Source organism: Armigeres subalbatus, chromosome 3, assembly GCF_024139115.2.
Source record: "Armigeres subalbatus isolate Guangzhou_Male chromosome 3, GZ_Asu_2, whole genome shotgun sequence".
NCBI classification, from domain to species: Eukaryota; Metazoa; Arthropoda; class Insecta; order Diptera; family Culicidae; genus Armigeres; species Armigeres subalbatus.
In genome coordinates, this window is record NC_085141.1 from 312,671,261 (window position 1) to 312,696,039 (window position 24,779).

At 37.7% G+C, this 24,779-nt stretch overlaps 2 protein-coding genes across 3 annotated transcripts in view; one reads left to right on the top strand and one right to left on the bottom strand.

The window, feature by feature from the left end:
* LOC134225324 (low-density lipoprotein receptor-related protein 1) overlaps positions 1 to 24,779 on the bottom strand; it is a 701,179-nt gene that overhangs the window by 296,709 nt on the left and 379,691 nt on the right. The window lies entirely within an intron of this gene.
* LOC134220803 (uncharacterized) lies at positions 14,398 to 15,739 on the top strand. Its single transcript, XM_062699898.1, has 4 exons — positions 14,398 to 14,603; positions 14,664 to 14,797; positions 14,890 to 15,078; positions 15,443 to 15,739. The coding sequence occupies exons 2-4, from the start codon at positions 14,713 to 14,715 to the stop codon at positions 15,715 to 15,717; spliced, it is 549 nt and encodes a 182-aa protein (XP_062555882.1). The 5' UTR covers positions 14,398 to 14,603; positions 14,664 to 14,712; the 3' UTR covers positions 15,718 to 15,739.

Consider the following 24,779-nt stretch of genomic DNA (forward strand, 5'->3'; position numbering starts at 1 on the left):
AGTTCCTCTGGAAGTTCCTCCAGGAATTCCTCCAAAAGTTATTTCAGAAATTACATTAGAAGTTGCTCCAGGAATTCCTGCGGAAGTCTTAAGTTGCATAAAAAATCCTTCGAAATTTCCTCCAGGAATTCTTCCGGAATTCCATTCAGGAATACCTACGAAAGTTCATCCAGAAATTCTCACGATAGTTCACCAGAAGTTTATTTGAAAGTTCCTCCAGGAAATTCTGCAAAAGTTTCTTAAGAAATTCCTTCGGAAGTTATTCAAGAATGTCCTCCAGAAATTTGTTCAGATTTTTTTTCCGAAAATTCATCATTCACATTAGATTACGCACCAGAGAACATTATGCATTTTCATGATTTTCAAACAATTCCATCAGAAATTGCTATTTTTTCATTAATCACACTGCTAATCTAAAGACGAATAGGTTGATGAGAAAATTTTGCAAATCGGTCCATTCGTTCGTAAGTTATACTGCCTTAAAGGAAATGCTAACTCATTTTGATGTATAGAAAAAAAGATTAATAGACGTGGTTGCTTAGATTCCATCAAATAAACAGCCGAGTGATTTCCATTTGCGCCATGGAAGTCCGAAGAACGGTAGAAAAGTAGAAAGAACGGTAAAATAATTCTGAAAAATTTTCCGGAGAAGTTGCGAAGTGTTTCCCTTTTTGAGAAACTTCCCGTGGAAATAGGAAAAACTGTTGCACTTTTTTTTCATCATTAAATACATCATCAAATGAATTGCTCATGAAAATTCCTAAGAATTTACCGTGTAAAGTCTCATTAATTTTCCATGAAAATTCAAAGATTTTCTCGCGGAAATTTAAAAAAAAATCTGAAAATTTGAAGTTCCGTTGAAATTCCGAAAAAAAAACTTTTATGGAAATTTCAGAGAATTTCCCATGAACAGAAAAAAACCTTGTGAAATTTCCACAATTTTTTTCGTAGGAACCTCGAAGATCTTCCGGAGAACATTCAGAAGAATTGCCCGTAATGAAAAGAATTTCAAGAATATCCCTTCGAATTCCAAATGTTATATCTTTGAAAAATAATAAAGAATTCCAGAGAAATTCTAGCTTGGAAAATTAAGATGATATTCCAGGGAAAACAATTGAAAAACAGTTCCTGTGAAAATTTGGTGGTTTTTTAATGTAAATAATTAGTTTGATTTGAAATGATTTGAAATAACATCTGACGGGTATTTTTATTTCTTGGATGAAAATCGGCCTTGGAAAAAATCAGAAAAAAATGTGCAACCAAATGAGTTTCTAAAAGTAGAAATTCTTTGTAGCGATTAGTGAATTTTGAAAATGTGAATAAATTCATTCAACTCCTAAGGGATTCAATGAACTGCTCAAGAACTACTGGAAACACCCGTCTGAACACCCTTTTTATTAACAATTTTGCATACAACTTTCCAGTTTTCAGTAGTTTTTTTTTTCTTTTTTTTTATCGAATTCACAAAATTCATAAACTGGTAGAAAACAAAATATTACAAACTCCAGATATAATATGTTTCGGTGTTTCCAGAAATTTAATAACTATTCCATGAATTTCAAATGAATCGCCCGAAAGAACTGACGGAAGTTCATAGGATTTTCTGAATCCGATCTCAAGCTAAAAACGAAAAATTTGACTTAAACCCTGAATTAGCTTATTGCGTGAACAACAGTTTTCAAGTAACAACAGCAAAACACGTCTTTATTTAGCACACAGGATTACATAGGGGAACGGTTCGGCATTTCATCCCATAGCTCCTATTTCCATCCCATCAAAAACAAAGCAATGAAAAAGAATTTGGTTTGTTTCTTATTTTTGTGATTTTTTTCACCAGTGAGCACGCGTGTTAGCAAAAAGAAGCGACGAGATTGGTGCTGTATTTCTTTGTTTTGCGATGAGATTAATATATGTTCAGTGAGATGGGAAACGGAACAGTTCCCCTAAATTAAATTTTCAAACGCGAGAAAATAGGAACATGTGTTAGTGGAAGATTTATTTTGGTATAACCTACTTTTGATCCAACTTAGGAAAAAACTCATTAAGACTTAATCTGGTGCTTCCACTTTAACTTTTAGTTGATCAAAATTTGACAGATAGCACTCTCTGCTAATGCAAATTTGATTGCAATTAACAGGCAATTCAGCATTTCTAATGCTAATTGGTGAAAGAAAACATCCATTACCAGCCGTCGTTTGTTGTAGTTCCGAAAGACTTTCTCCCATCCTAAATCCAAGCCATCCATCCCCACACCCCGCTCCAAGCTATGTTTGCTTTTAGCGTAACGGGGTACCAAACAACGCTCGCGCCCGGTTAATGAAATCACGACGCTCCCCGTAGTCGCCCCGTCAGGATTTTCCGACGGACTTCATCCGAGAAAACTCGCCTGGCATTCCACACTCGTAGTAGCGGGTAGTCCATTTGCATAATATCCTCCCCGGAGAACCAAACCAGAACGCCAAACTCAGCGAGCAGCCTCGCAGCCGGAATGCGAATGAGTGCCATGCCATCTCATCAACTTAACACGGATCAGGGCCGTGTCTTTCCAAATGTATATGGCACAACAAACAACACTCTGCAACCCTTCGCGCAAAAACAGCTTGTTCGGGTAACCCTTTGCCACACGCCGTAAATTACCCTTTGGAACCGGATTGTTGTGCTGTGAACGGAATGCGTTTGTCCGGGTTTGGGTAAGAAATCCGCAAACAATGGCAACCAACAACCGGCAGAACGGTTATCGGTCCGTGCTCCTTCCGGTAGGCAATTGTTGATTGAGGCCAATCCGAGGAAGGAAACAACAAGTTCATCTTCATTAGCACGAATAAATTCCGAAATCAAAGAGCCTTCACAGAATGTTTACATGGCATCAAAGAACACAAGGCGGCTTATCGTTTTTGAAGTGCGAGTTTGCACCCCAGTTCGGGATGGTGTGATTTCGAATTGAATGGGATTGCCGGATTAGAGGTTACGGAACCATGGACTACGGCGGCCTTTGTTTCGATGACCCCGCGCGGTGTGGCTGTGCGTCGTCGAGGCCGAGGGGGTTTGATTACCCTTTTATGAGGTGCTAACAAACCACACAGCCAGCGGAAATGAGAAAGGAAAACAAACGGAAACGAACCGGAGTGAAAGACCATCACGCAAGTTGGGTCTTGCGTGTTGATGATGATTAGAGATCTGTACGAGGCGAATAAAAGGTAGAAAATTTATGATGATTGGTATCCGGGTCGTGATATTTCCGGAATTACTGCAATCAAACGGTTTATTGTCGCGTGTGATGGCTCGGCTGAGATATGGATTACCGGCATTTAACAAAGTCAAAGGGGCTTATCATTTATTTAAATAATATTATATTGAAATTACTTTGATAAAATCCCTTTCGCGATAGCGATATCTAGTCTAGGCGATTTTGCTGGGCCCATTGTGCTCAGGGAAGAGTTTTAATTGACATTCAATCATGTTTTGCTAATACTGTTCAATATTTACATTCCGGCCTCAGATTTTCTTGTACATCATTCCATGGAATGATGAACGACTTATTGTAAAATGTAATTGCAAGCATGGTGCCCCGGACAAAAATGACAATTTCTGTTCAATCTGATGATGTCACCAATTACTCGAAGAACATGAAACAAAAAAATGGACCTGGAAGCCTGGTTGCATTCAATGGTTTTTGAATGAGTTGCTTCGTGTCTTTGACCTTATAATCACCTTTGTATACAATGACCGTATATAGAGTTGAAGTAAAATTAAACGCAAAATGAACCCCAGCCAAACTCATGAACTACATCCAGGGCCATAAGAAGTTGTACGGGTTATTATACTAACGACTAAAGCCAGTCTGCTTACTCCTCCAATGACCATCATCAGAAAAAAAAAACTCTGAGAGGGCACAGAGACTAGAACCTTAACTCCAGGATCAATCCGGCACTCAAGGCATCGAATGCACTCAGAAGAATTTTACAGAGATATTCAGAAAAATTACTGTTTAAAATTTTACATACTAGCTAACACACTTGATATCAAATCAGTTTTCAAGAAGCACCATCAACGACAAGGAAATTATTTGATTTCTCTGAGGAAATTAATTGATTCCGGAAATACAACTTATCATCCGTTCGATGTATAAATAATAGGGATGATGTTTACGCCAAACATTCTGATGTCCTCCCTGTTCAATGAAATGCTATTCTACCTAATTAGTAAAGCACCACATGCATTCAATAAATAGCGATAATCAACATGTGAAGATTAACATCTCAACGTTCGCATCCTTCTGATTAAGTAATCTATAATCAATGAACACTTGTTAGCCGTTATCAAGACCACTCGTCGCTACTGAGCAGGACATATACAAACCGAACTGAACCTTCATGCAAAATTCACTACACTACGTTGCAAAGCAGCGACCCACCGCTGCAACTGTGAACTTTCTGTTGCATCCGAGCTTAAATTTTAATCAACAATGCATGAAGGTAGACAGCGCACCGAAGGGCTGCTTCTGTATGCAAATTGAAAGCCGTTTGTACGTGCGATACTCGCCGAAACGCAGTCACTTACGGAATCATAAATGACCACAACTTCATAACGAGGAGCAACTCCCGCAAGTGAAGACATTATTGTAGTTACATGCCAACACGCGACCACGACGACGACGACGACGACGATGTTTCTTACAAGGTTGGTAACATTTAGAAACACATCCACCCTCTCGTGCCGGCAGGAAACCATTAATTTACCGAGGCGCCTCCAGTAATGGGATGCGACACATCATCCCTATCCGACCTACCTGAGTGCCGCCTGAGTGGGCGAGAAGCGGTCTCTTTGAAGGGCAGCCACAACAAGTTACCATAGGTACCAGGTGTACGTACTTGTTTGTAGTTAGTTATGCCCCTTTGTGCGTCCACCTGACTTGTAGCAATATGTAAAGCACCGACACCCGTGCTTTAGGACTTTGTGTCAGCTATATGGCTACAGATTTCAATGACATTGTTCCGGAAGAATTTATTTTTGCATGGTGAGTGTGACCATGGTAGCGAATTCTATTAAGTGTTCTCCCGAATTAGGTGACAGACTTTCACGTTTTTGGACATCTCGTTACTGGAGTTGGTGCTTTCAAAATTGGTAGCTCGAAACAAAGCTTTTTTACCAGTGATTGGAATCTTGCTTCCCATTTAGAATTTCTCTCTATTTTTAATTCGTTGACGATTGAATTTCCGTTTGGAATTCCTTACGGAATATGTTCGACTTAGTCAGAATATGTTGAGGATTCTATTTCCATTTTTTTGAAAAATAAAATAGGAATCGGTAGTTTCAGACATAGTAAATAATTACTTTTACTTTAGGGTAATAGTTCCGATAGACGTGGGTGTTCCTATAGTTGCGGTTCACCCAATCTGCGTATTGAACGCAGCAACCCTCGCATTCAATCAATTTGTTGACCTGATATTACACGAAATAGAGGAAAACAGGTTGCGAATTGCACCAAAATTGATCACTAAAATACCTTATCTTTCTCTCTGCTTTGCATCAATAGTTGCGGTAGTGTTCCTATAGTTGCAAGTCTTATAGGAAAACAATGGGATTCGCAACGGAACACGAATTAAAAAATACCGCAACTATTGGAACATTGCACCAATAATTGGAAGTATCATTTTATGTAAGAATGATGGATTCTGCAGCGTTTAAAATATAAAACATAATTGATGAGCTTTCGAATGCATACTTAATATAAAATAAATAAAGTATGGACGTGGTTTAAGCGAACAAATAATGGTGGATCGTACTTAGTTCCTCCTTTATTGGGTCTTTTACCCTACACAGTAACAAAAATACTCTTAGTTTCTTATACATACTTTAAAATAGATTTTTTCAAGCAAATTATTTGTCACTGTCATAAGACGTATTTCGTACGTATTTCGACCTCAACTGTAAGGTAGTCTTCAGTGTCTCGTACTTGACTCGACTTGTCATATATGTAAAAGTAATACAGAAAGCTCAAAAATATTCTCAAGGCTAAAAAACGTAGCTACTGGCGACGTTTTGTCGAGGGACTATCACGAGACACCTCAATGACAACACTTTGGAAAACGGCCCGCAACATGCGGAACCGCATTTCCACCAACGAGAGTGAAGAATACTCCAATCGATGGATATTCAACTTCGCAAAAAAGGTCTGTCCAGATTCCGTACCAACAGAACCGCTATTTCGAGAATCTACGCTTGATCCCGGTTCTTTGGGTGGACCATTCTCAATGCTGGAACTGTCTATGTCTCTTCTTTCATCAAACAATTCTTCTCCAGGATGCGATAATATCAAATTCAATCTTCTAAAAAACCTCCCAGATATCGCTAAAAGACGATTACTTGACCTGTATAACTGTTTCATGGAGTACAACATCGTACCACCAGAATGGAGACAGGTCAAAGTAATAGCTATTCAAAAGCCTGGGGGACCAGTGTCTGATTACAACTCATACCGACGGATTGCAATGCTATCGTGCATGAGGAAATTATTGGAGAAAATGATCCTTTCAAGAATTGACCATTGGGTCGAGCAAAATGCATTACTGTCAAATACTCAATTCGGTTTTCGAAAAGGTAATGGAACAAATGATTGTCTAGCGTTGCTCTCTTCAGATATACAGCTGGCCTTTGCGCACAAGGAGCAATTGGCTTCAGTTTTCTTGGATATTAAGGGCGCTTTTGATTCTGTTTCCATAGAAGTACTGTCGGAAAATCTGCACAGTAGTGGATTACCCGTTATTTTGAATAATTTCTTGTACAATTTGTTGTCAGTAAAACACATGAACTTTACTCTCGGCACTCTGACAACTTCCAGAAATAGCTACATGGGCCTTCCCCAAGGTTCATGTTTAAGTCCCTTGCTTTCTATGTTAAAGATATTGACAATTGTTTGGAAGGACAATGCACGCTTAGACAACTTGCAGATGATGCCGTGATCTCCCTAAGAGGTTCATGTGCAAATGTCCTGCAAAGACCATTGCAAAATTCCCTAAATAACCTGACATTTAGGATCGAGTTCTCTCCGCAAAAAACTCAATTGGTTGTGTTTACTAAGAAGCGGTACCCTGCTCAACTGAAACTAAAGCTGTTGAAAGATGACATAAACCAATGTTTATCTTCTAAATACCTTGGGGTCTGGTTTGATTCCTGGAAGACCCATATTGATTATTTGTTAGAGAAATGCCGAAAAAGGATCCATTTTCTACGTTCTATCTCCGGAACATGGTGGGGCGCTCACCCGGAAGACCTCATCAAACTCTATAGAACGACTATTCTCTCTGTTTTAGAGTATGGCTCTTTCTGCTTCCTCTCAGCAGCTGATTGCCACCTGATCAAATTGGAACGAATTCAGTATCGTTGTTTGCGTATTGCCCTTGGCTGTATGCATTCAACGCATAACATGAGCCTGGAGGTGCTTGCTGGAGTCACTCCTATAAAGCACCGTTACTGGTAGCTCTCACTTAGAATAGTAATCAAATGTGGAACAAGTAACACACTTCTATTAGAAAACTTCGATAATATGCTTGAACTGGTTCATCGTTCAAGATACCTGCGAGTCTATCTCAACTACATATTGTCAGATCTCTGTTTTCCATGTTATAATCCACCTCGAGTTCACTTCGTTAACGACAGTTCCTCAATTGAATACGATCTGTCCATGAAACACGCTATTCAAGGAATACCAGATCATCTTCGACAAATATCTATCCCTTCCATTTTTTTCTGAAAAATATGAACATGTCAATTGCAATAACAGATATTTCACTGATGGTTCTCGCATTAACGGATCCACTGGCTTCGGTGTTTTCAACATAAATTTAACCACCTTCCGAAAACTTCAAGAACCGTGTTCGGTTTATGTTGCTGAGCTGGCAGCAATTAATTTCGCTTTGGGGATAATTTCCGATCAGCCCGTAGACCATTATTTCATCTTCTCGGATAGTCTTAGTTCTATCGAGGCACTCCGGTCGATGAAACCTGTTAAGCACGCATCTTACTTTCTTTCAACTGTAAGAGAGCAGATGCGTGATTTGGTCGAAGGATCATTCAAGATTACCTTTGTATGGGTCCCATCCCATTGCCTAATCTATGGCAATGAGAAGGCGGACTCGCTAGCAAAGGTGGGCGCACAGGAAGGTGAAGTTTATGATAGACAAATCTCGAACAACGAGTTTTTCCCATTAGTCCGTCAGAGTACTCTTCAAAATTGGCAAATGATTTGGTCACACAATGAACTTGGACGGTGGCTGTTTTCCATAGTTCCTAAAGTTTCTGCGCGAGCGTGGTTTAGAGGTGAAGACTTAAGCCGAGGCTTCATTCGCACGATGTCGAGACTTATGTCTAATCACTATTCACTAAACCAGGGTGTCGACTCAAATTTATAAATAAAATTCCCTGACTTTCCAGACCATTCCTCAAAAAATTCCAGATATGAAAAATGTTTTTTTTAATTCCCAGAAACGTATGAATTTTTTTGCAAATGTGAATCATTGAAGTCCATATGAGCTCCTGAGCTACTTGAAGCCTAATCACTTCTAGAAACAAAACATTAAGGATTTGTAGAATATCGTAAGTAATTCTGGTCGTTCACAAAGATTCAAGTAAATGCGTATAACTCCTGAAAGGTTTTCATATTTCTAGACCAACATTTAAAAGGGGCGTAGCAGCCCAAAATTAGATTTTACAGGTTTCTAAAATTGGCTGAAATTGGTGTTATAAGTTTTCTGGTGCCTTCATCCTCCATTAGGAATTCTCACGGACTCCCTGGAGTCGCAATATAGACATCCAAGAGTACTGATGGACTTCTTCAAATCGTTGAAATTTTCATTATCTTTCTGGAAATTTGTGTGAACTCTTGTATCTTTTGACACGACTTTTGAACTTTCAAACAGTCGGAGAAGCTTCTAGAAATCCTTCTAATGCCGTTAAAAAAATGTACGGATTAGGTATTTTCGAGAATATCGAGAAACCCTCATTGGCTCTCAAGTATGATTATGGAGTGAGCATTCTTATTCACTCTCTGTGGAGTTTATAGACTTCTAAAATTAGTTACAGATCAATCCCTACAAGCTCACATAAATATATGCAGCACTTACAGTTAGCCCAGCAAAACATTCTAACCACTGCAATACTTTAAATTATTTGGTCTGCATTATTTATTTGAACACCGTCTTCAATTTATAGATTCCTTCACGAAGACATCCAATTCAAATTAGAGTAAATACCATACAATCTACCAAGTTTTTGGAGCATATCCTTTGAAAAAAATCTACTGAACATCTATCGAGGAGTTACAGGATAAAAATTATCGAGACAGCTTTTCAAAATCCCTTGGGATTTTTTACTTATCAGTGAGAATTCTGAGGTAATTTCTGGACAAAATTATCATAGATGAACCAGAATATTTCATGATTAAATAGTTTTATAAACATCAGCAGCGAATGTAAAACTGAAACATTACCATTGATAACAACATTATCCGCCTCTTGCGTTCGAGTATAAGTATGGAGTATCGAGTAACGTTTAATTGAGACCTTCGCCACCTACGTATATGAGGTAGACCATATGATGCTTTTATCCACTGTCATTCTCTCTACATGACCATTATTTTGATCACCTAAGGACGTTAGGATCGACCAATGACTGTATAAGCCCATCATCAAATGGAAGTTCCCGAAAAACATTACCTACAGAATCTTGTTTAGAGATGATGCCGATGCTGTGGAGTGCCGTCACAGGTCCATAGAGATACTATTCGTCGTTTTCTTTTAACAAGCTTCCTAGTTGATTGTATGTTGATCGGTTCTGAACTATGGCCTAATTCAGTCATTTGAGTCAGTTTCAACTGCTTTCACGAGATAGTTTTCAAACATTTGGGCTTTACATTTTCATCAGAAAGTAATGTGATATTAGTAATATGATATTAGTAATGTGATATTGTTAATTAAAGTTGGTTTCTAGTCAGCAATTTAAATTCATCAGGATAGATCGCATTATCTGAAATTTTTAAATATCATAAGTACATCAACATAATTTTATAAGGAATGACTCTCGTGATTGATGACTAAGTATTTGAACAAATTTTCAGAACATATTTTGCTTGATGGGAACATGAGTCAAGCGCTATTAATAAGGAAAATGCAAACAATTCAAAACGACTCCGACACAAACCACTCAAACTAAATAATTTAAAATATTGAAGGGGACTTTAAAAAAAATTTGGATCAGGTATCAACAGTGATTATTTGAGCAACGTGGCATCGAACCTCTGTTTTTGCTTAGAGATTAATAGAAACAAACTCGATTACCATGGGGAACATGAAGAGGCCTCGAAGTAGACTTTTAGTCTAGAGACTGCCAACAGCCACAAAAAAAAGCTTTATAGCTTGGTAGTGGAGGTGGGTGTCGAATATAACTGCCTGGGAGTATTGTTTATCGGCTATGCAGTCTGATGACCAGGAAAAGCGCAATATCAATAAGGCAAAGACAAAGGTGCACGGATAAAAATAAATAAGTTAGTTAGCTTAAATTTAAATCTAAATGCATATTCGGTCTATCCACTCATCGAAAAGATTATTTCGAGATTAAGCTCTTATTAAATAAATTTCAGTTAATCCTTGGAATGAATAATTTTCAAATAATGTATCGATGATTAAACTGCGTTTATTGCGGGGAATGGATTTTATTCCGATGACGTTCATGTTTTTATTTATTTTGATCAAGAGGAAAACATTGTTTTAAAAAATATACAATTCGAATATCATTTTTATCGTTTTATTCCATGCCGTTCCATGCATACATTTTCAAAGATGAATATCACTTTTTTGATTGCCTCTATCCCAGATACTTTTTCACATTAATCTCAAGTGTTAATACAGAGTTATGGCAGTGGAATGGTATGGTCGGCATCAATAGGGCAAAGACAAAGGTGCTGTTTGAACGAGATGGCGCCACAACATTTAAAGTAAAATGAATTTCCTTGTATGGACAAATCATCCGTTCTCATCAACTACGCATCGCATCAATATGAAAGCTAGGTCAAAAAGCAACAAATAATTTTTAGATTTTTTGTACCCACGACTTGTTTTGCAGTTCTAAACAATAAAAGAGATTTCATTGTACTTCCATACTAAATTCTAGCTGTATACTTTCAATTTCTTCAAGACTGTTCTCCACCTCGTGTGTGTGGAAGGAACATTGAAAGCTTACGATATCGAACAGCAGATGTCACTAGTGTATATGCAATATTACATTAATACAAACACGCAGCAACACCACCTGTCGCCTGATAATGGAAATATTGCAATTATACCATCAGGTGTAGTGGCTGTTGTTAACATGTTTTTAAAGGGCCTCAAGCGGATTTTTTGGTAGAATGCAACTGACGATCTCCTATTGTGCCGCCGCCTGCGCAATCCTTTCCTACTTCGAGTTTTGCGAGCAAATCCATGAGCCAACTATGCGAAAAGTTTGATATCCGCAATGTGACTGTGTTTGGGGAGTAGATACACTTCATTAGAACCGTGCATGATAATTTTGCGGGAACTACAAAAATCCGTATAGCAATCCGTTGGCCATCAGCTCGATATGATGCTTTACCATGTTTGGTTACCGGAAAGCAGACTTCAAGTTGATATCCTGGGTTAGAGGTTATGATAAATGTTAATAATGAGATAAATTCTCTATGCGATGAAATAAATTGATGCGTTACCTGAAGAGCGAGCTGAGGAGAGTATACTATCCGCTTCAAGTTCAAGTATGGCCATGGCCATACTTTTCCTATCCGCGGACAAATCCGAAAAAAATACTTATTAAACGCGGACCAAGCTATCCAAAGCAAAAATAATTCTGACAAGTTTCAGGACTTCAAATTAGTACTTAAAAGGCTATAAAAGGAATAAATTTTAAGAAATCATTGCAATGCATAAAATTATGATTATTTTATAAGCATCAAAAAGATTAAAATTTTAAAAAGCTTCAAAAGGGGTAAACAATATGCTAACTAGCTTTTTCAATGTTCTCCGTGTGCTGTTTGAACGAGATGGCGCCACAACATTTAAAGTAAAATGAATTTCCTTGTATGGACAAATCATTCGTTCTCATCAACTACGCATCGCATCAATATGAAAGCTAGGACGAAAAGCAACAAATAATTTTTAGATTTTTTATACCCCCGACTTGTTTTACAGTTCTAAACAATAAAAGAGATTTCATTGTACCTCCATACTAAATTCTAGCTGTATACTTTCAATTTCTTCAAGACTGTTCTCCACCTCGTGTGTGTGGAAGGAACATTGAAAGCTTACGATATCGAACAGCAGATGTCACTAGTGTATATGCAATATTACATTGATACAACCACGCAGCAACACCACCTGTTGCCTGATAATGGAAATATTGCCATTATACCATCAGGTGTAGTGGCTGTTGTTAAAATGTTTTGAAAGGGCCTGAAGCGGAATTTTTGGTAGAATGCAACTGACGATCTCCTATTCTGATCCGATATTTCAGTACTTTTATTGGTCCCTTTTCAATGGATTAAAATTGGTTCAGAGTTTCATTGTCATAGGGGAAGAGGTGGTAAAATGAACAGGGGTGGTAATATGAACAGTTGGCTATATTTATATTAAACCACTATTTAGGCGTATGTTAATCATGCACACACGAAATAAAATAAGGTACCTGAGCTAATATTTTGGTTTTGAGACCGAACGAATAGCTATTACTATCCAAAATATCAAAAGAGGCCGTAAAAATAGGGTCGGATGTAATTTTTTACCATTTTTCCGCAAACTTTAATTCTTAATAAATTCATAATAACATTGATTTAAACCGGTTCTCACCACAGCGGCAAATAGGACAACCTTCACAAAGATGTTGCAGGGGTAAATAGTAAAATTATTGGTTTGCATAGTTAGAGGAAGAGTTATCACAAGGAACGTATGGGGGTAAAATGAACACTTGTATCAAACTTTCACAAATTTATGGTAAAAGTTGTGCGATTGTGAAGCGGAAGTTCAAGAATCAAACCATATCAAATAACCAAGAAAAAACTTTAAATATGTAAATTTAGTTAAAAAATAATTGATATTTTAAAACTTTTCAACTTCTTTTTATTATTTTCATAATTAAGAGCTTTTCAAAAGTTATACCAGATTTTTCAAAAGGCTCTCGTAATCTCAATTAGTTGTATATACAGTGCCAGAGTAAAAAAAGAAAATTAAATGTTTCAAAAGGGTTTAAGAAGCGATGTTCATTTTACCACCAGGCAGTGTTCATTTTACCCGCACTATTTTTGTACATACGAAATTTCGATGTTTTTTATTTCGATGAAAAACTATATAAAACAATGTTTATTAGCGAAAAAAATGTTCAGTGCATTAAGAATATGAGTTAAATTGCTGAACCAAGTGGTAAAACTAGCAAATTATCCTCGTTTTATGATTGAATTCAGCGCAAGTCCTTAACGTGTTCATTTTACCACCTGTTCCCCTAAGTGTCCTTAGTTTAGTATATTGCTCGAAATAAAAAAAATACTATAAATTTTCAATATTGGGTTTGTGATTTTTTTCCCTGACCTCAATCAAAATTCCCTGACTTTCCCTGACATTCCAGGTCCAAAATGAAATTCCCTGACTTTCCAGGTTTTTCCAGGTAGTCGACACCCTGCTAAACGCACACCTCTATAGAATAAACCTGGTCGATAGCAACCTATGTAGGTGTGGAGCCGGTTCCGATGACATAGATCACGTAGTTTGGTATTGCTCGGAAAACGACGCCTCCAGAGAGCAACTATTGGATACCCTTGTGGCCCGAGGTAAACAACCCTACAAGGAAGTAAGAGGTGTTTTGGGGGATCGCGATGTGGTTTATATGCAGGCCATCTATGCCTTTCTTTGCTCGTCTGACATAAAAGTCTAATTCTCCTATTTTTCTTTCTTTCTCGTTTTTGTTTTGTTTTTGTCTTATTGTTCTGTGTAATACGAAGCTATGGCCATCCGGAAGATGCTCCCTGACGAACCACAACTCGAGCCCGACGCTACGCCATACCGTTATACTTGTGACAGATATATGATATCAAAATCACTGTACAGCATAGAATCATGTGTCTGTCATCCAGAATCACGGTGGTATTACGATAGCACGATGATTTCCGTACCCTGCCCTTCGACCATTGTATTGTACGAAATAGAACATAATTTGTTATTTGAAATGTCAACTACGCCAATTTTATGCAGTGGTCAAACCGTGAACATACGTTTGACATATAGAATAAAAACAAACAATAACTAATTTTGCAAGCTGATTGAGTCAAAATAGTTTTTAGAAGAATCCGTTCAGTAGCCACAACAATATGAAAGTGAAAAAAAAAACGACAAAAAGGGACACAAAATTCTAAGTAGCCGGGAAATATATAATGTGATTGAAGTCTGGAGAAATTATGTGGCTGCGCTGCGGAGCACTTGCAAGAACTCGCATATTTATGCCAAAATGTGCGATGAATTGGAAAACTATCACGTTTTCTTATCGACGAATGAGCTTCGAACGAGAATTCACAATTTGTCCAGAAAATATAGGTAAATATTGTATAATACTCATGAAAACAGAAGTTACATTGAAAGATCTCCACTTTACAGATCTGAGAAAAACAAAATGGGGACATCCGGAGGATCGCGTTCGACTTGAATGTATTATGAAGTCATCAAAGGTTTTTTGCAAGGATATAAACAAAACAACATGGTAGAATTGATGGACGAGAGTCTCAATCCAGGTAAATATGAATAAGTGCTTGAAAATGACCCAATTTTATCCTATAATCAAACAGAATAAAAGATTAGAACATGTAAACAATAAACTTAACAGATTTGGAACAAACTAGTTCTGCAGCAACACAAGGACCAGAGAGAGATGAAGCGTCGGCAGTAATTGACACAAATGATATGGAAGTCGAGTTTTTAGATAATTCCGAAAGTTGCATAGTATACGAAGAAATATCTGAACCGCCATCCCCACAGTCACCAGTATTAACACATTCACTTGGGCTTCTAAACGGTGAGTGAACCTCAAATTTATCAATTTATTCAAAATCCGCGAAGGATGGAAAAAAATGTTTTGTATTTGGTGACAAAATTGTGTATATCTATCAGCAAAAGTTGGTCCTTATTGCATTTACGCTTTGGAAACGAGTTCCCTGCAACGATACGAAGCACAAAAATAAATAAATTTAACTTATTTTATCAATTATAAAGACAAATAAGTTGTAAAACTTTCCCAGGTATTCAGACATTTTATTTCAAAATCGTCGAGGATTATTTTATTTGGAGTTTATTCGAAACTTGTTTTTTCATATTATTATTAAATGTATATCATGTTGTTCGTTCAAAAATAAATTCAATCTCGTTATTTTAATCATCAGATAAGCCAGCATCACCATCGAAGCTATCTCCATCAGCAAGACCGCCAGTCAGACCTGTAACATCATCTGCACCAGAATCATCCAAAAAGCGTTCGAAGTTATCAACAGCTAAACATGGAAGAAAAAGCGTTCAAGAACGATTATTAAACATGGCAGAGAAGGAAAACGAAAAATTTGAAATTTTCATGCGCGAATCTCAAGAAACTGATCAAAAGATTATCGAGCCGATGAAAGAAAATATCCAGCTTTTTGAGCGAATGATCACTAAAATGTGATATCGAAATTTTTCAATCATATACCTATTATATTATGTGTATGTCTATTAAAGGTATATATAAGTTAAGAAAATGGATGTAAAGCAAAACATGCAGTCGCAATAAAAATGTTTTAAACCTACCTAAATGTCTCCTTATTGCTCGGCGAATATTCATTCCTGATTGATTATCGGCCGCTTTTGTTAACCCTTTTTGTGGTTGTGGCCTAGGTGCATTTGTTTTCATTCAATTCAATCCACGATTTGTTGATTTTGTCATTGCGATCATTACAAAGGTTATGTAGAATGCAACTTGTTTTTATAATACGATTAGCATTACAAATATCTACTTCCAAACCTCGACCGATCTTTCGAAATCGTGCCTTCAGATGCCCAAAAGCGTTTTCAACCACTCTCCGACTTCGTGACAAAATGTAGTTAAACAACCGTTCGTCTTCACTTTGGTTTATGATGAAAGGAAATGGTTTCATGAGAGTTGGAGAGAGTTTAAAGGCTGAGTCGCCAATGAGAAGAATAGGAACTTCCAGACCATCGATTATTCTCGAGTGCTGTCGGAATAACATGTGGGAATCATGTACTGATTTCAAGGCTGAATTTTCAAAAATTGTCGAGTCATTAGACCGCCCAGGAACTCCCACATTGACATACGTGAAACGGTATCTATAATCAACAGCCGCAAACAGTACTACGGAATGCCAACCTTTGAAATTATAGTAGTCCACTGCTTCATTTTTCGGCACGCTGACTTCAATATGGCAACCGTCCACAGCTCCATAACATTGGGGAAATCCATGCTTTAAAAATCCGCTTGTAATTTTCTCAATTTTCTCTGTAGTTGGAGGGTATGATGTGAATGTTTCGTCCTGCATAGAATGAATAACTGCATCACAGAACTCAAGAACAAGTTCTCCTACAGTGGTTCTTCCAACTCCAAATAAACTTGCAACAGTCCGATACTCTGCTGATGATCCCAGGGCATACATGGCTATTGCAATTCGTTTCTCTAAAGATATAGCCCAACGCCAACACGTATCTTCTTTTCTAAGATAATATAATTTGGTCACCAAATAAGCCATTGTTTTCCTGTCTACTCTGAAAGTGTTCTTTAACTTATAATCGGAGAATTTGGGAACATCTGCTTCCCAGTAAGTAGATTTCTCCACCTGAAATATTCAAATTCATTCTACATCGAAAACAAATATAGAAAACTTACCGCTGACCATATTCGACGTTTCTTTTTTTGCGCTTCACATGCCGCAATTCTTAAATAATAATTCGCCATTCTTCGGTGGTACATTGCCAATAGTTTACACTTTTTACGCCTTTTCAGAAGAATTTGTGTCTTAGTATTATTTTTATTAATAATACTTAAAATTTTATGATTTTTATACATTTTGAAAAAAAAAGGTTTGTTTTTTAGATGGCGATAGAATCGATACAACGATGAAAAGAAAATATATGTGTCATCCTGTCACTGTACGCGTACAGCGTGGTACGAAAATCATTGTACGGAAATCATATGTCTGTCGATAGTATTAATGACGTCAAATACCCGGATGAGCAGCTGTAATACCTCAAACCTAAATCCCAACCTAGTCCGTCCTGAAATTACGCAATCTAACCTTGAGTCGCCACGAGTATCTTGGTCTATACCCTTTCCCCTTACTAACTGTTGATAATAAGATGATATCGATTGTAAATATCATAAAGTCTCGGCTCCGTTAAGTGTTATACACGCCTGAGCCTGTCAAACGTAAACACAATGATACATCAAAAGTAATACGATTTGGTGGAATTAAATGGAATTGTACTAAACTCGTCTTATGACAGTGAAAACATTCCAGCTAATTAATTTTCTTGAAATTATTTGTGATTGAAAAATTCACAAATTACAAAAAAAAATACTTGTGATTGTGATATGACAATCAAGTTTGAAATCCAATCGGAATTACATATCGCATTCCTTTGGAATGATATTCATATTTTATTTTAGTTTCGTCTTGAATTCCATTCTGAAATATCTTGTAATGTAAATAATTTTAGAATCACATTTTGAAGTCTATTAAGGATTGCCATCATAATCGGATACAAGCCACACGTATGTGTTTGAAATCTCTTTTTTGCAATTCCTGATCATAATACCTGGTTTACAGTTGGCGTTTGAGTGATAAAACGGCCTACTTTTGACATGGGTGCTTCAATGTACATTATGCAACTCAAATGGGTTGCAAAAGAAAACCATTATAGCACTCATTTGGGTGCTATAATGAAAAACCAGCATTAGAACAATAGTTACATGATTACATTTAGCTCAATAGGCCTGGGTGAGTGTTCAAATAGTGTATTCTCTGTGTCACATAATAAATGAAATAATGTTATGGGCATGACATCAAATTCTCCAAATGCAGGTTTATCTATCGCTTTATGGTCCGTCCAGCACACAATGGGGCACGATAACATGGAATCTGCTTGTTTTCTGCAGCAACATGATTTTTTGGCAAGATTGACCATGTGAAGTAAATAAAATGTAATACAATTTTATTGATACAGATTAATCATATTTCAGCCCATTTTTCGTCATTGCAAAAAATAGCGTGTGCAACTCGTTGCAAAACTCGATTTTTCAGCACTCGTAGTATTTATCCAACTCGGCAAGCCTCGTTGGATCAACGTACAACTTGTGCTGAAAAAAATCTTCTTTTTGCAACTAGTTGCACTATTATTATGGGATGCCATTCGGGTTATGGTTTAGGTCACAAATAACAAAATAATATTGAAATCTTTTTTATAGGATTCCATTCGGATTTTGATTTTCATTTGCGAAGCAATTCAGAGTCTTATAGGTATTTCAGTGTATTTGAGTATCCTTCCGTTACGGAATCCATTTAAGATTCCATTCTGAATCTCTCTCGATTTTATTCTGAACTCGATTGGAAAATCATTTGCAATGTAAAGACGAGCCAGCCTACGGCTGCATATCTATTTTAAAAAAGGCAATAATAGTAATTATCATTTGCAATTTGGATTTCATTCAAAACTCGATTGGAGCTTGTCTAGGAATCTGTTTGCGAGTTCATTCGAAGTCGATTTGAATTTTTTTATTTCATTTTTAATCTTTCTCTCGACACCCGTTCGGAATCCGTTTGGTAGTTCCTTGACTTGAGATTTCATTCTATTTTGAACCAATCATTAATATATTTTATTCATTAATTCTGTGTTTCATTAATTCCATTTATCATCGAATAGAAAATCGTTTGAAACTCATTCGAAATCCGATTGGAAAATTTATCCGAAATTCATTTGGGTTTTCCCTGAAATCGATTGCTATTCGAACTATCCTTTGGGATCTGTTTAAAATTTCATTCGAGTTCATTCGGAGCCAATTTGAGATTCTTTTCACAGTACGTATTTTTATCCCGTCGACTAACACCAATAGCAAGAGAGTTCGTGGGGCAGTACCAGGCGGAACTTGTGATTGTGGGTGAATGCTCTACCACAGACCAGGTGTTCGCCGTACGACAGGTATTGCAGAAATGCCGCGAATACAACGTGCCCACGCATAATGGACGATGGATCGGATGATGTGCGTAGTTCGAGGGGCATTCTCGAGTCCCTTTGAAACGCGCAGAGCTTTACGGCAAGGTGATTTCGTGTCTGCTATTCAACATCGCTTTCGAGGGAATAATACGAAGGGCAGTGGTACGATTTTCACGAAGTCCGTCCAGTTATTTGGTTTCGCCGACGACATAGATATTATGGCACGTAGCTTTGAAAAGATGAAGGAAGCCTACATCAGACTGAAAAGCGAAGCTAAATGGATTGGACTAGTCATCAACACATCGAAGACGAAGTACATGATATGAAAAGGCTCAAGAGAGAACAACGTAAGCCACCCAGCACGTATTGGTGGTGACGAAATGGAGGTGGTTGAAGAATTCGTGTACTTGGGCTCACTGGTGACCTCCGATAACGATACCAGCAGATAAATTCGGAGACGCAAAACGCTCCGATCGAATAAAATTCGCCGCCGTACCAAACTGACTATCTTCAAAACGCTTATTAGACCGGTAGTTCTCTACGGACACGAGACCTGGACGATGTTCGTGGAGGACCAACGCGCACTTGGGATTTTCGGAAGAAAAGTGCTGCCTACCATCTATGGTGGGGTGCAGATGGCGGACGGTACGTGGAGGAGGCGAATGAACTACGTGTTGCATCAGCTGTTGGGAGAACCATCCATCGTTCACACCGCGAAAATCGGAAGACTGCGGTGGGACGGGCACGTAGCCAGAATGTCGGACAGTAATCCGGTGAAAATGGTTCTCGACAACGATCCGACGGGAACAAGAAGGCGAGGTGCTTAGCGAGCAAGGTGGATCGATCAAGATGAGGATGATTTGCAGACTCTTCGCAGACTGCGTAGTTGGCAGCCATGGGCCAAGCTGAATGGAGAAGACTTTTATGCACTGCACAGGCCACTCCGGCCTTAGTCTGATAATAAATAAATAAATTGGACACCACTTGGAATTATTTTAAAATACCAATCTCAATCCATTTTAGACTCTTTTCGGAATCCGTTTGGGGTGCCTTTCGAAGTAAGTTTGAAATTCTATACGGAACCAGTTTAAGATTATGTTCCACAGCTTTCATTCGAATCCATTCGAGAATCGTCTAAGATTTTACGCGGATTTGAGAATCTATACAAAATCCATATTCGATTCCATTGGGGAACTTCTTTGTTCGTATATATATTCTTATTCTGCTTGGAATTCCATTCGATTCAGGACTCATTTGTTTGCCTTTCAAGTCGATTTAAGTTACACAATGCCATACCGGGTAGATATTAAAATTCCAATCCTAATTCGCACTAAACTCGTACAGCACTAAATTCTAAATCTGTTCGAGATGCAAAGCTTAGCTTATCATTTAAATTTCTCACTCGAACCGTTTCAGCTATGAATCGAATTTTGTTTATGATTCAGCTGTGAATCAATTTATAACCAACATAGAAATACCCCCTGGAAAATAAGAAAAAGTAGTTTGTTTTTACAGTTTAAAAAATTTATTTTCCTTTTTGGAAAAATCGCTCATGTTGCTACTACCCTATTTTCTTCATTGGCGAATTCCTTAAATATTTATAAAAACTTTTAAATGCTTTATGAAAATTTTATATTGCTGTCAATCTACTTTTTTTTTAAGGTTTATGGTTATTTGGCCAAGTAGTTGAAATTGGTTTCCTTACTACATGTCATGTGTGAAGTGGGAAATGAGAGCATGAGCATGAGCACGATTGACCGCCCACGGATGCTACTCCGTTATTGCCAGGCCAGCAGTAATTACACAGAGAACCAACAGATGAAGTTTGGGACTAACATCATCTTCAATGTGTAAGAACTGGTGACCCAAAAATAAGCAATACCAGCGCCGGCCGTGTCCGAATGCAGATCAATTGAGGAATAGGTAGGAAGTTGTTGACGTGATACTCGCTTTGATAGAAGCCGACGAGTCATCTGCACTTCCACGACAAATCACTGGGATGTTGGATATATGGGGTGAGGAGTGTGACAGGGTTCGTTTTAGTAAACGGTCTGCCGTGTATAGCGGGTAGTTTGATTTAAAATCGAAAAACGCTAAATATTTTAAATATCGGATGCAAACTAAATTTCCACTTTCTGATTAACTTACTCACCCGCACAAAGCAGAGCAAAATTTCGACGACCGGCCGATCGCTCTGCTTAATGGAGAATCTGAAACACGAGAAATCACGCACTGAACTGATTAACTTTATTACCGGCCGCGCAATGCAGAACACAATATTCCGGACGATCGCGCGATCGTTCTGCTAATGATAAATGAGGTGGTAAATGAGAAGCAAGAATTGATAAGTGAGAACTAGATAGTGAAAAGTGAAGGCATGAGTAGCGAGAAGGAAGATGTGAGAAGTAGGGCGTTTGAAGTGAGTACTGAGAAAAAAGAAGTGAGAAGTCAGTAGTAAGAAATGTGACGTAACGTTCAACGTGATAAGAGAGTATTTTTTTTGTCTCTTTATTAAGGAGACTTTCAGCCCGAGGCTGGCTCGTCTCCGGGATGGGGGATAAGAGAGTAGTGAAAAGAGAAAAGTGACAAATTAGATGTTCGAAGAAAGTAAGGAGTAGTGAGAAGTGTCATACCGAATACAAATGAGAAGCATGAAATGAGCGGTGAGAAGTAAGATATGAAGATCAGAGGTGATAGGTAAGAAGTGAGAGGTGAGAAGTAAGTAATGAGTGAAGAGAGATAAAAAGCGAAAGGTGAAGAGTGAGAGATGGTAATTTGAAAATGAGAAGCGGTATTTAAGAAATGAGAAGTAAGTGGTAAGCTGTGAGACAAAAAGAATGAAAAAGTATGAAGAAAGATGGAGAAATGGAAAAGGAAGAAGTAAGAAAAAAAGAAAAAAAATAAAAAGAAAGCAGGAAGAAAGAAGAAAGAAAAAAGAAGGAGGAAGAAGGAAGAAAGAGAAAAAGATGGAGGAAGAAGGAAAAAGACGGAAATGAAAGAAGAAAGAGGAGCAAAAAGGAACAAGAAGAAAAAAGGAAGATACAAGGATAAATAAAAAACATTGAAGATAAAAGAAACAGGAAGAATAAAGGCTTCGTGGATGTGCGGTTAGCGACGTCAATCATCTAAACGCATGTGCTATGGAGTGTGGATAGGATTCCCGCCCTGGTAAGGAGGAAACTGTTCGTGATCGAAAATTTTTACACTGGTTTACTGGGCGCAATGTTGTGTCCTGTCCGTTATCTCATTCTAGGTTGATAAGAAAATTATTTTGAGCTTTTTAGTGGAATGTTTTCACCTGTCATAGTCGAGTCAAGTACAAGACACTGAAGACGGCCTTACTGTTGAGGTCGAAATACGTATCTGTCAGGATACAATTAAGTGGTGGAATTCAATGGGATTGTTTAAACTCGTCTTATGACAGGTCATTCTAGGTGTTAAGTTTTCAGTCCGTACGACCTCTGGTCGAATACGGGGCTCTGTCTGTCTATCTCACTTTTCAGCTCTAACTTCTTATTCCTTTTTTCTCACGTTTTGCTAATCACACGTCACTCCTAATTCCTCACTTCTCAGTTTTAACTTCTGCCTTCTCCATTCTTATTTATTATTTATCATTTCTTACTACTCTTCAACACTACTTAGATTACACTTCTCCCTTCTTTTGTCTTATTGTCCCCTCTTAGTTCTCACTTTTTCTTATTTCTTATTTCTCACCTCTCACTTCTTATTTCTCACTTCTCACTTCAACCATCTTGCATCTCACACTTCACCTCTTTCCTAATTCTCACTCAAAATTACTTACTTGACTCTTTTCTCTTCTGACATCATTTTTTTTTATTTTCACTCCTCATTTGTCCATTCAGAATTCTTACTTATTCCTCAAGGGAAGTGAGAAATTTCTCAGTCCACATTTCTCGTTTCACACTTCGCCATCCTTTTCCGCTACTCACTTCTTATTTCTCACTTTTCACTACTCATAAACTGAATAAAATGTCTACTATTCGGCCAAACGACCCGTTCCGCCAAACGGCATTCTGCCAAATGGCGTTACGCCAAATCTTGGAATCTTCTATTCGATGGTCATTTGATTATTCATTCAAAATTCCCATTTGGAAATCATTTTGAAACTGTATGTAATTCCAATCTATGTATGACTTCCTACAAAATCCGATTTGGAATTTTCAAATCCCATTAGCGATGCCTTCGGAACTCATTTGGGATTTCAATCAAAATTGTGCCTATTTCAAGGCCACAACTCATCGGTTGAACCGTCGGGCAAGTGAATAAACAATCGTCCTAATCAGGGTTCGGATTTCTCACTCACTCACGCGACAACAGATCACTCCACCATGCATTTTATCCGGATAAATTACAGTGCGATAAACTCCGGCACAAGCTATGGTGCGAAAAACTGTTATCCTTCTTCCCATATTTCGCGAAAATCAAATACTGTTTACTTTGCCTCTCCAAGCTGATTGAATCTGACAGCAGAAGCAGAAGCAGAGGTTCGTTCAACACAGCAGTTTTTCCCCTCGCTTTCAATCAATTCATGTGGTGGCGTGGTTTTAGTGGGCGCTCTGAACATTTTAAAATTGTTTTGGGTTCGAATCCCGTTGCGATCCTAAATTTTTGTAAATATGCTTGCAAAATTTATCTGGTGAGGCGACGAGAAGGAATATTTGTGGATTAAAATTAAATTATCCGGCGATTCGGCGCTCACGAATTTATCACCCGCCATTCTATCCGGATAAAAATGTTGTGTGAGAATACTTCCTCACAGGGGGACCATGAAAAATCACACTCCGCTTAATGGATTAATCGCAGGTTTTTATTCATATGAATGAGTGAGAATTCCGAAGCCTGGTCCTAATACTTGTATTCTGGCAAAAAAATACGAACATTTTTTTTCAGAAATGTATGAAAAAAATTCATTTGTTTGAAAAACTACATATGTGCACGCACTTTTAAGAGCAATTATGGAGTACTGCTTACAGTTTTCGCACTATGAAGTAGCCTATGGTTTGAGTTTTGCCAAAAACTGTTGATCTGTATCTAAGAAATCGAAATATTCGGTGCCAATTTGCTCAAAAGCATTTTTTTGTTGTTTTCTTGAAATTGTATAAAATGGATAAATGCAGTTTCTCAAACAAATGATTCATTTGTTATATTGTGCTTCGAATCTGTGTTGTAATATGTCATCTGCATGTCATTTGACTAATTTCTTCATAACTTCTTCAGAAACCAAATTTACTTCATAATGTACTCATACTAATGTACTCATAACACTTGAGTTGTGGCATATTTTTGTCTAAGGGTACATTGCTCTAAATATAGCGAGTGAAATCTCTCCAAAAATGTCACGTGTCAATTGACATAATGTCATTTAAATGACATTTTGCCTCCCACGCCCCCCAGATTACATATTTACAGCAATGTCTTGTTAGACACAGTTGAAGGCAGATTTAAACGCTATAAATTCGTCATTCCTCATGAATTGCTAGCTTACTTCTGAAAAAAGTTATGGGA

Excerpts from the sequence above, each read along its gene's own strand:
- LOC134220803 (XM_062699898.1), top strand. The coding sequence starts at position 14,713 with ATGTATTATGAAGTCATCAAAGGTTTTTTGCAAGGATATAAACAAAAC. Across the intron at positions 14,798-14,889 it reads GGACGAGAGTCTCAATCCAG|ATTTGGAACAAACTAGTTCT; the intron begins GTAAATATGAAT and ends TAAACTTAACAG. Across the intron at positions 15,079-15,442 it reads TTCACTTGGGCTTCTAAACG|ATAAGCCAGCATCACCATCG; the intron begins GTGAGTGAACCT and ends TTTAATCATCAG.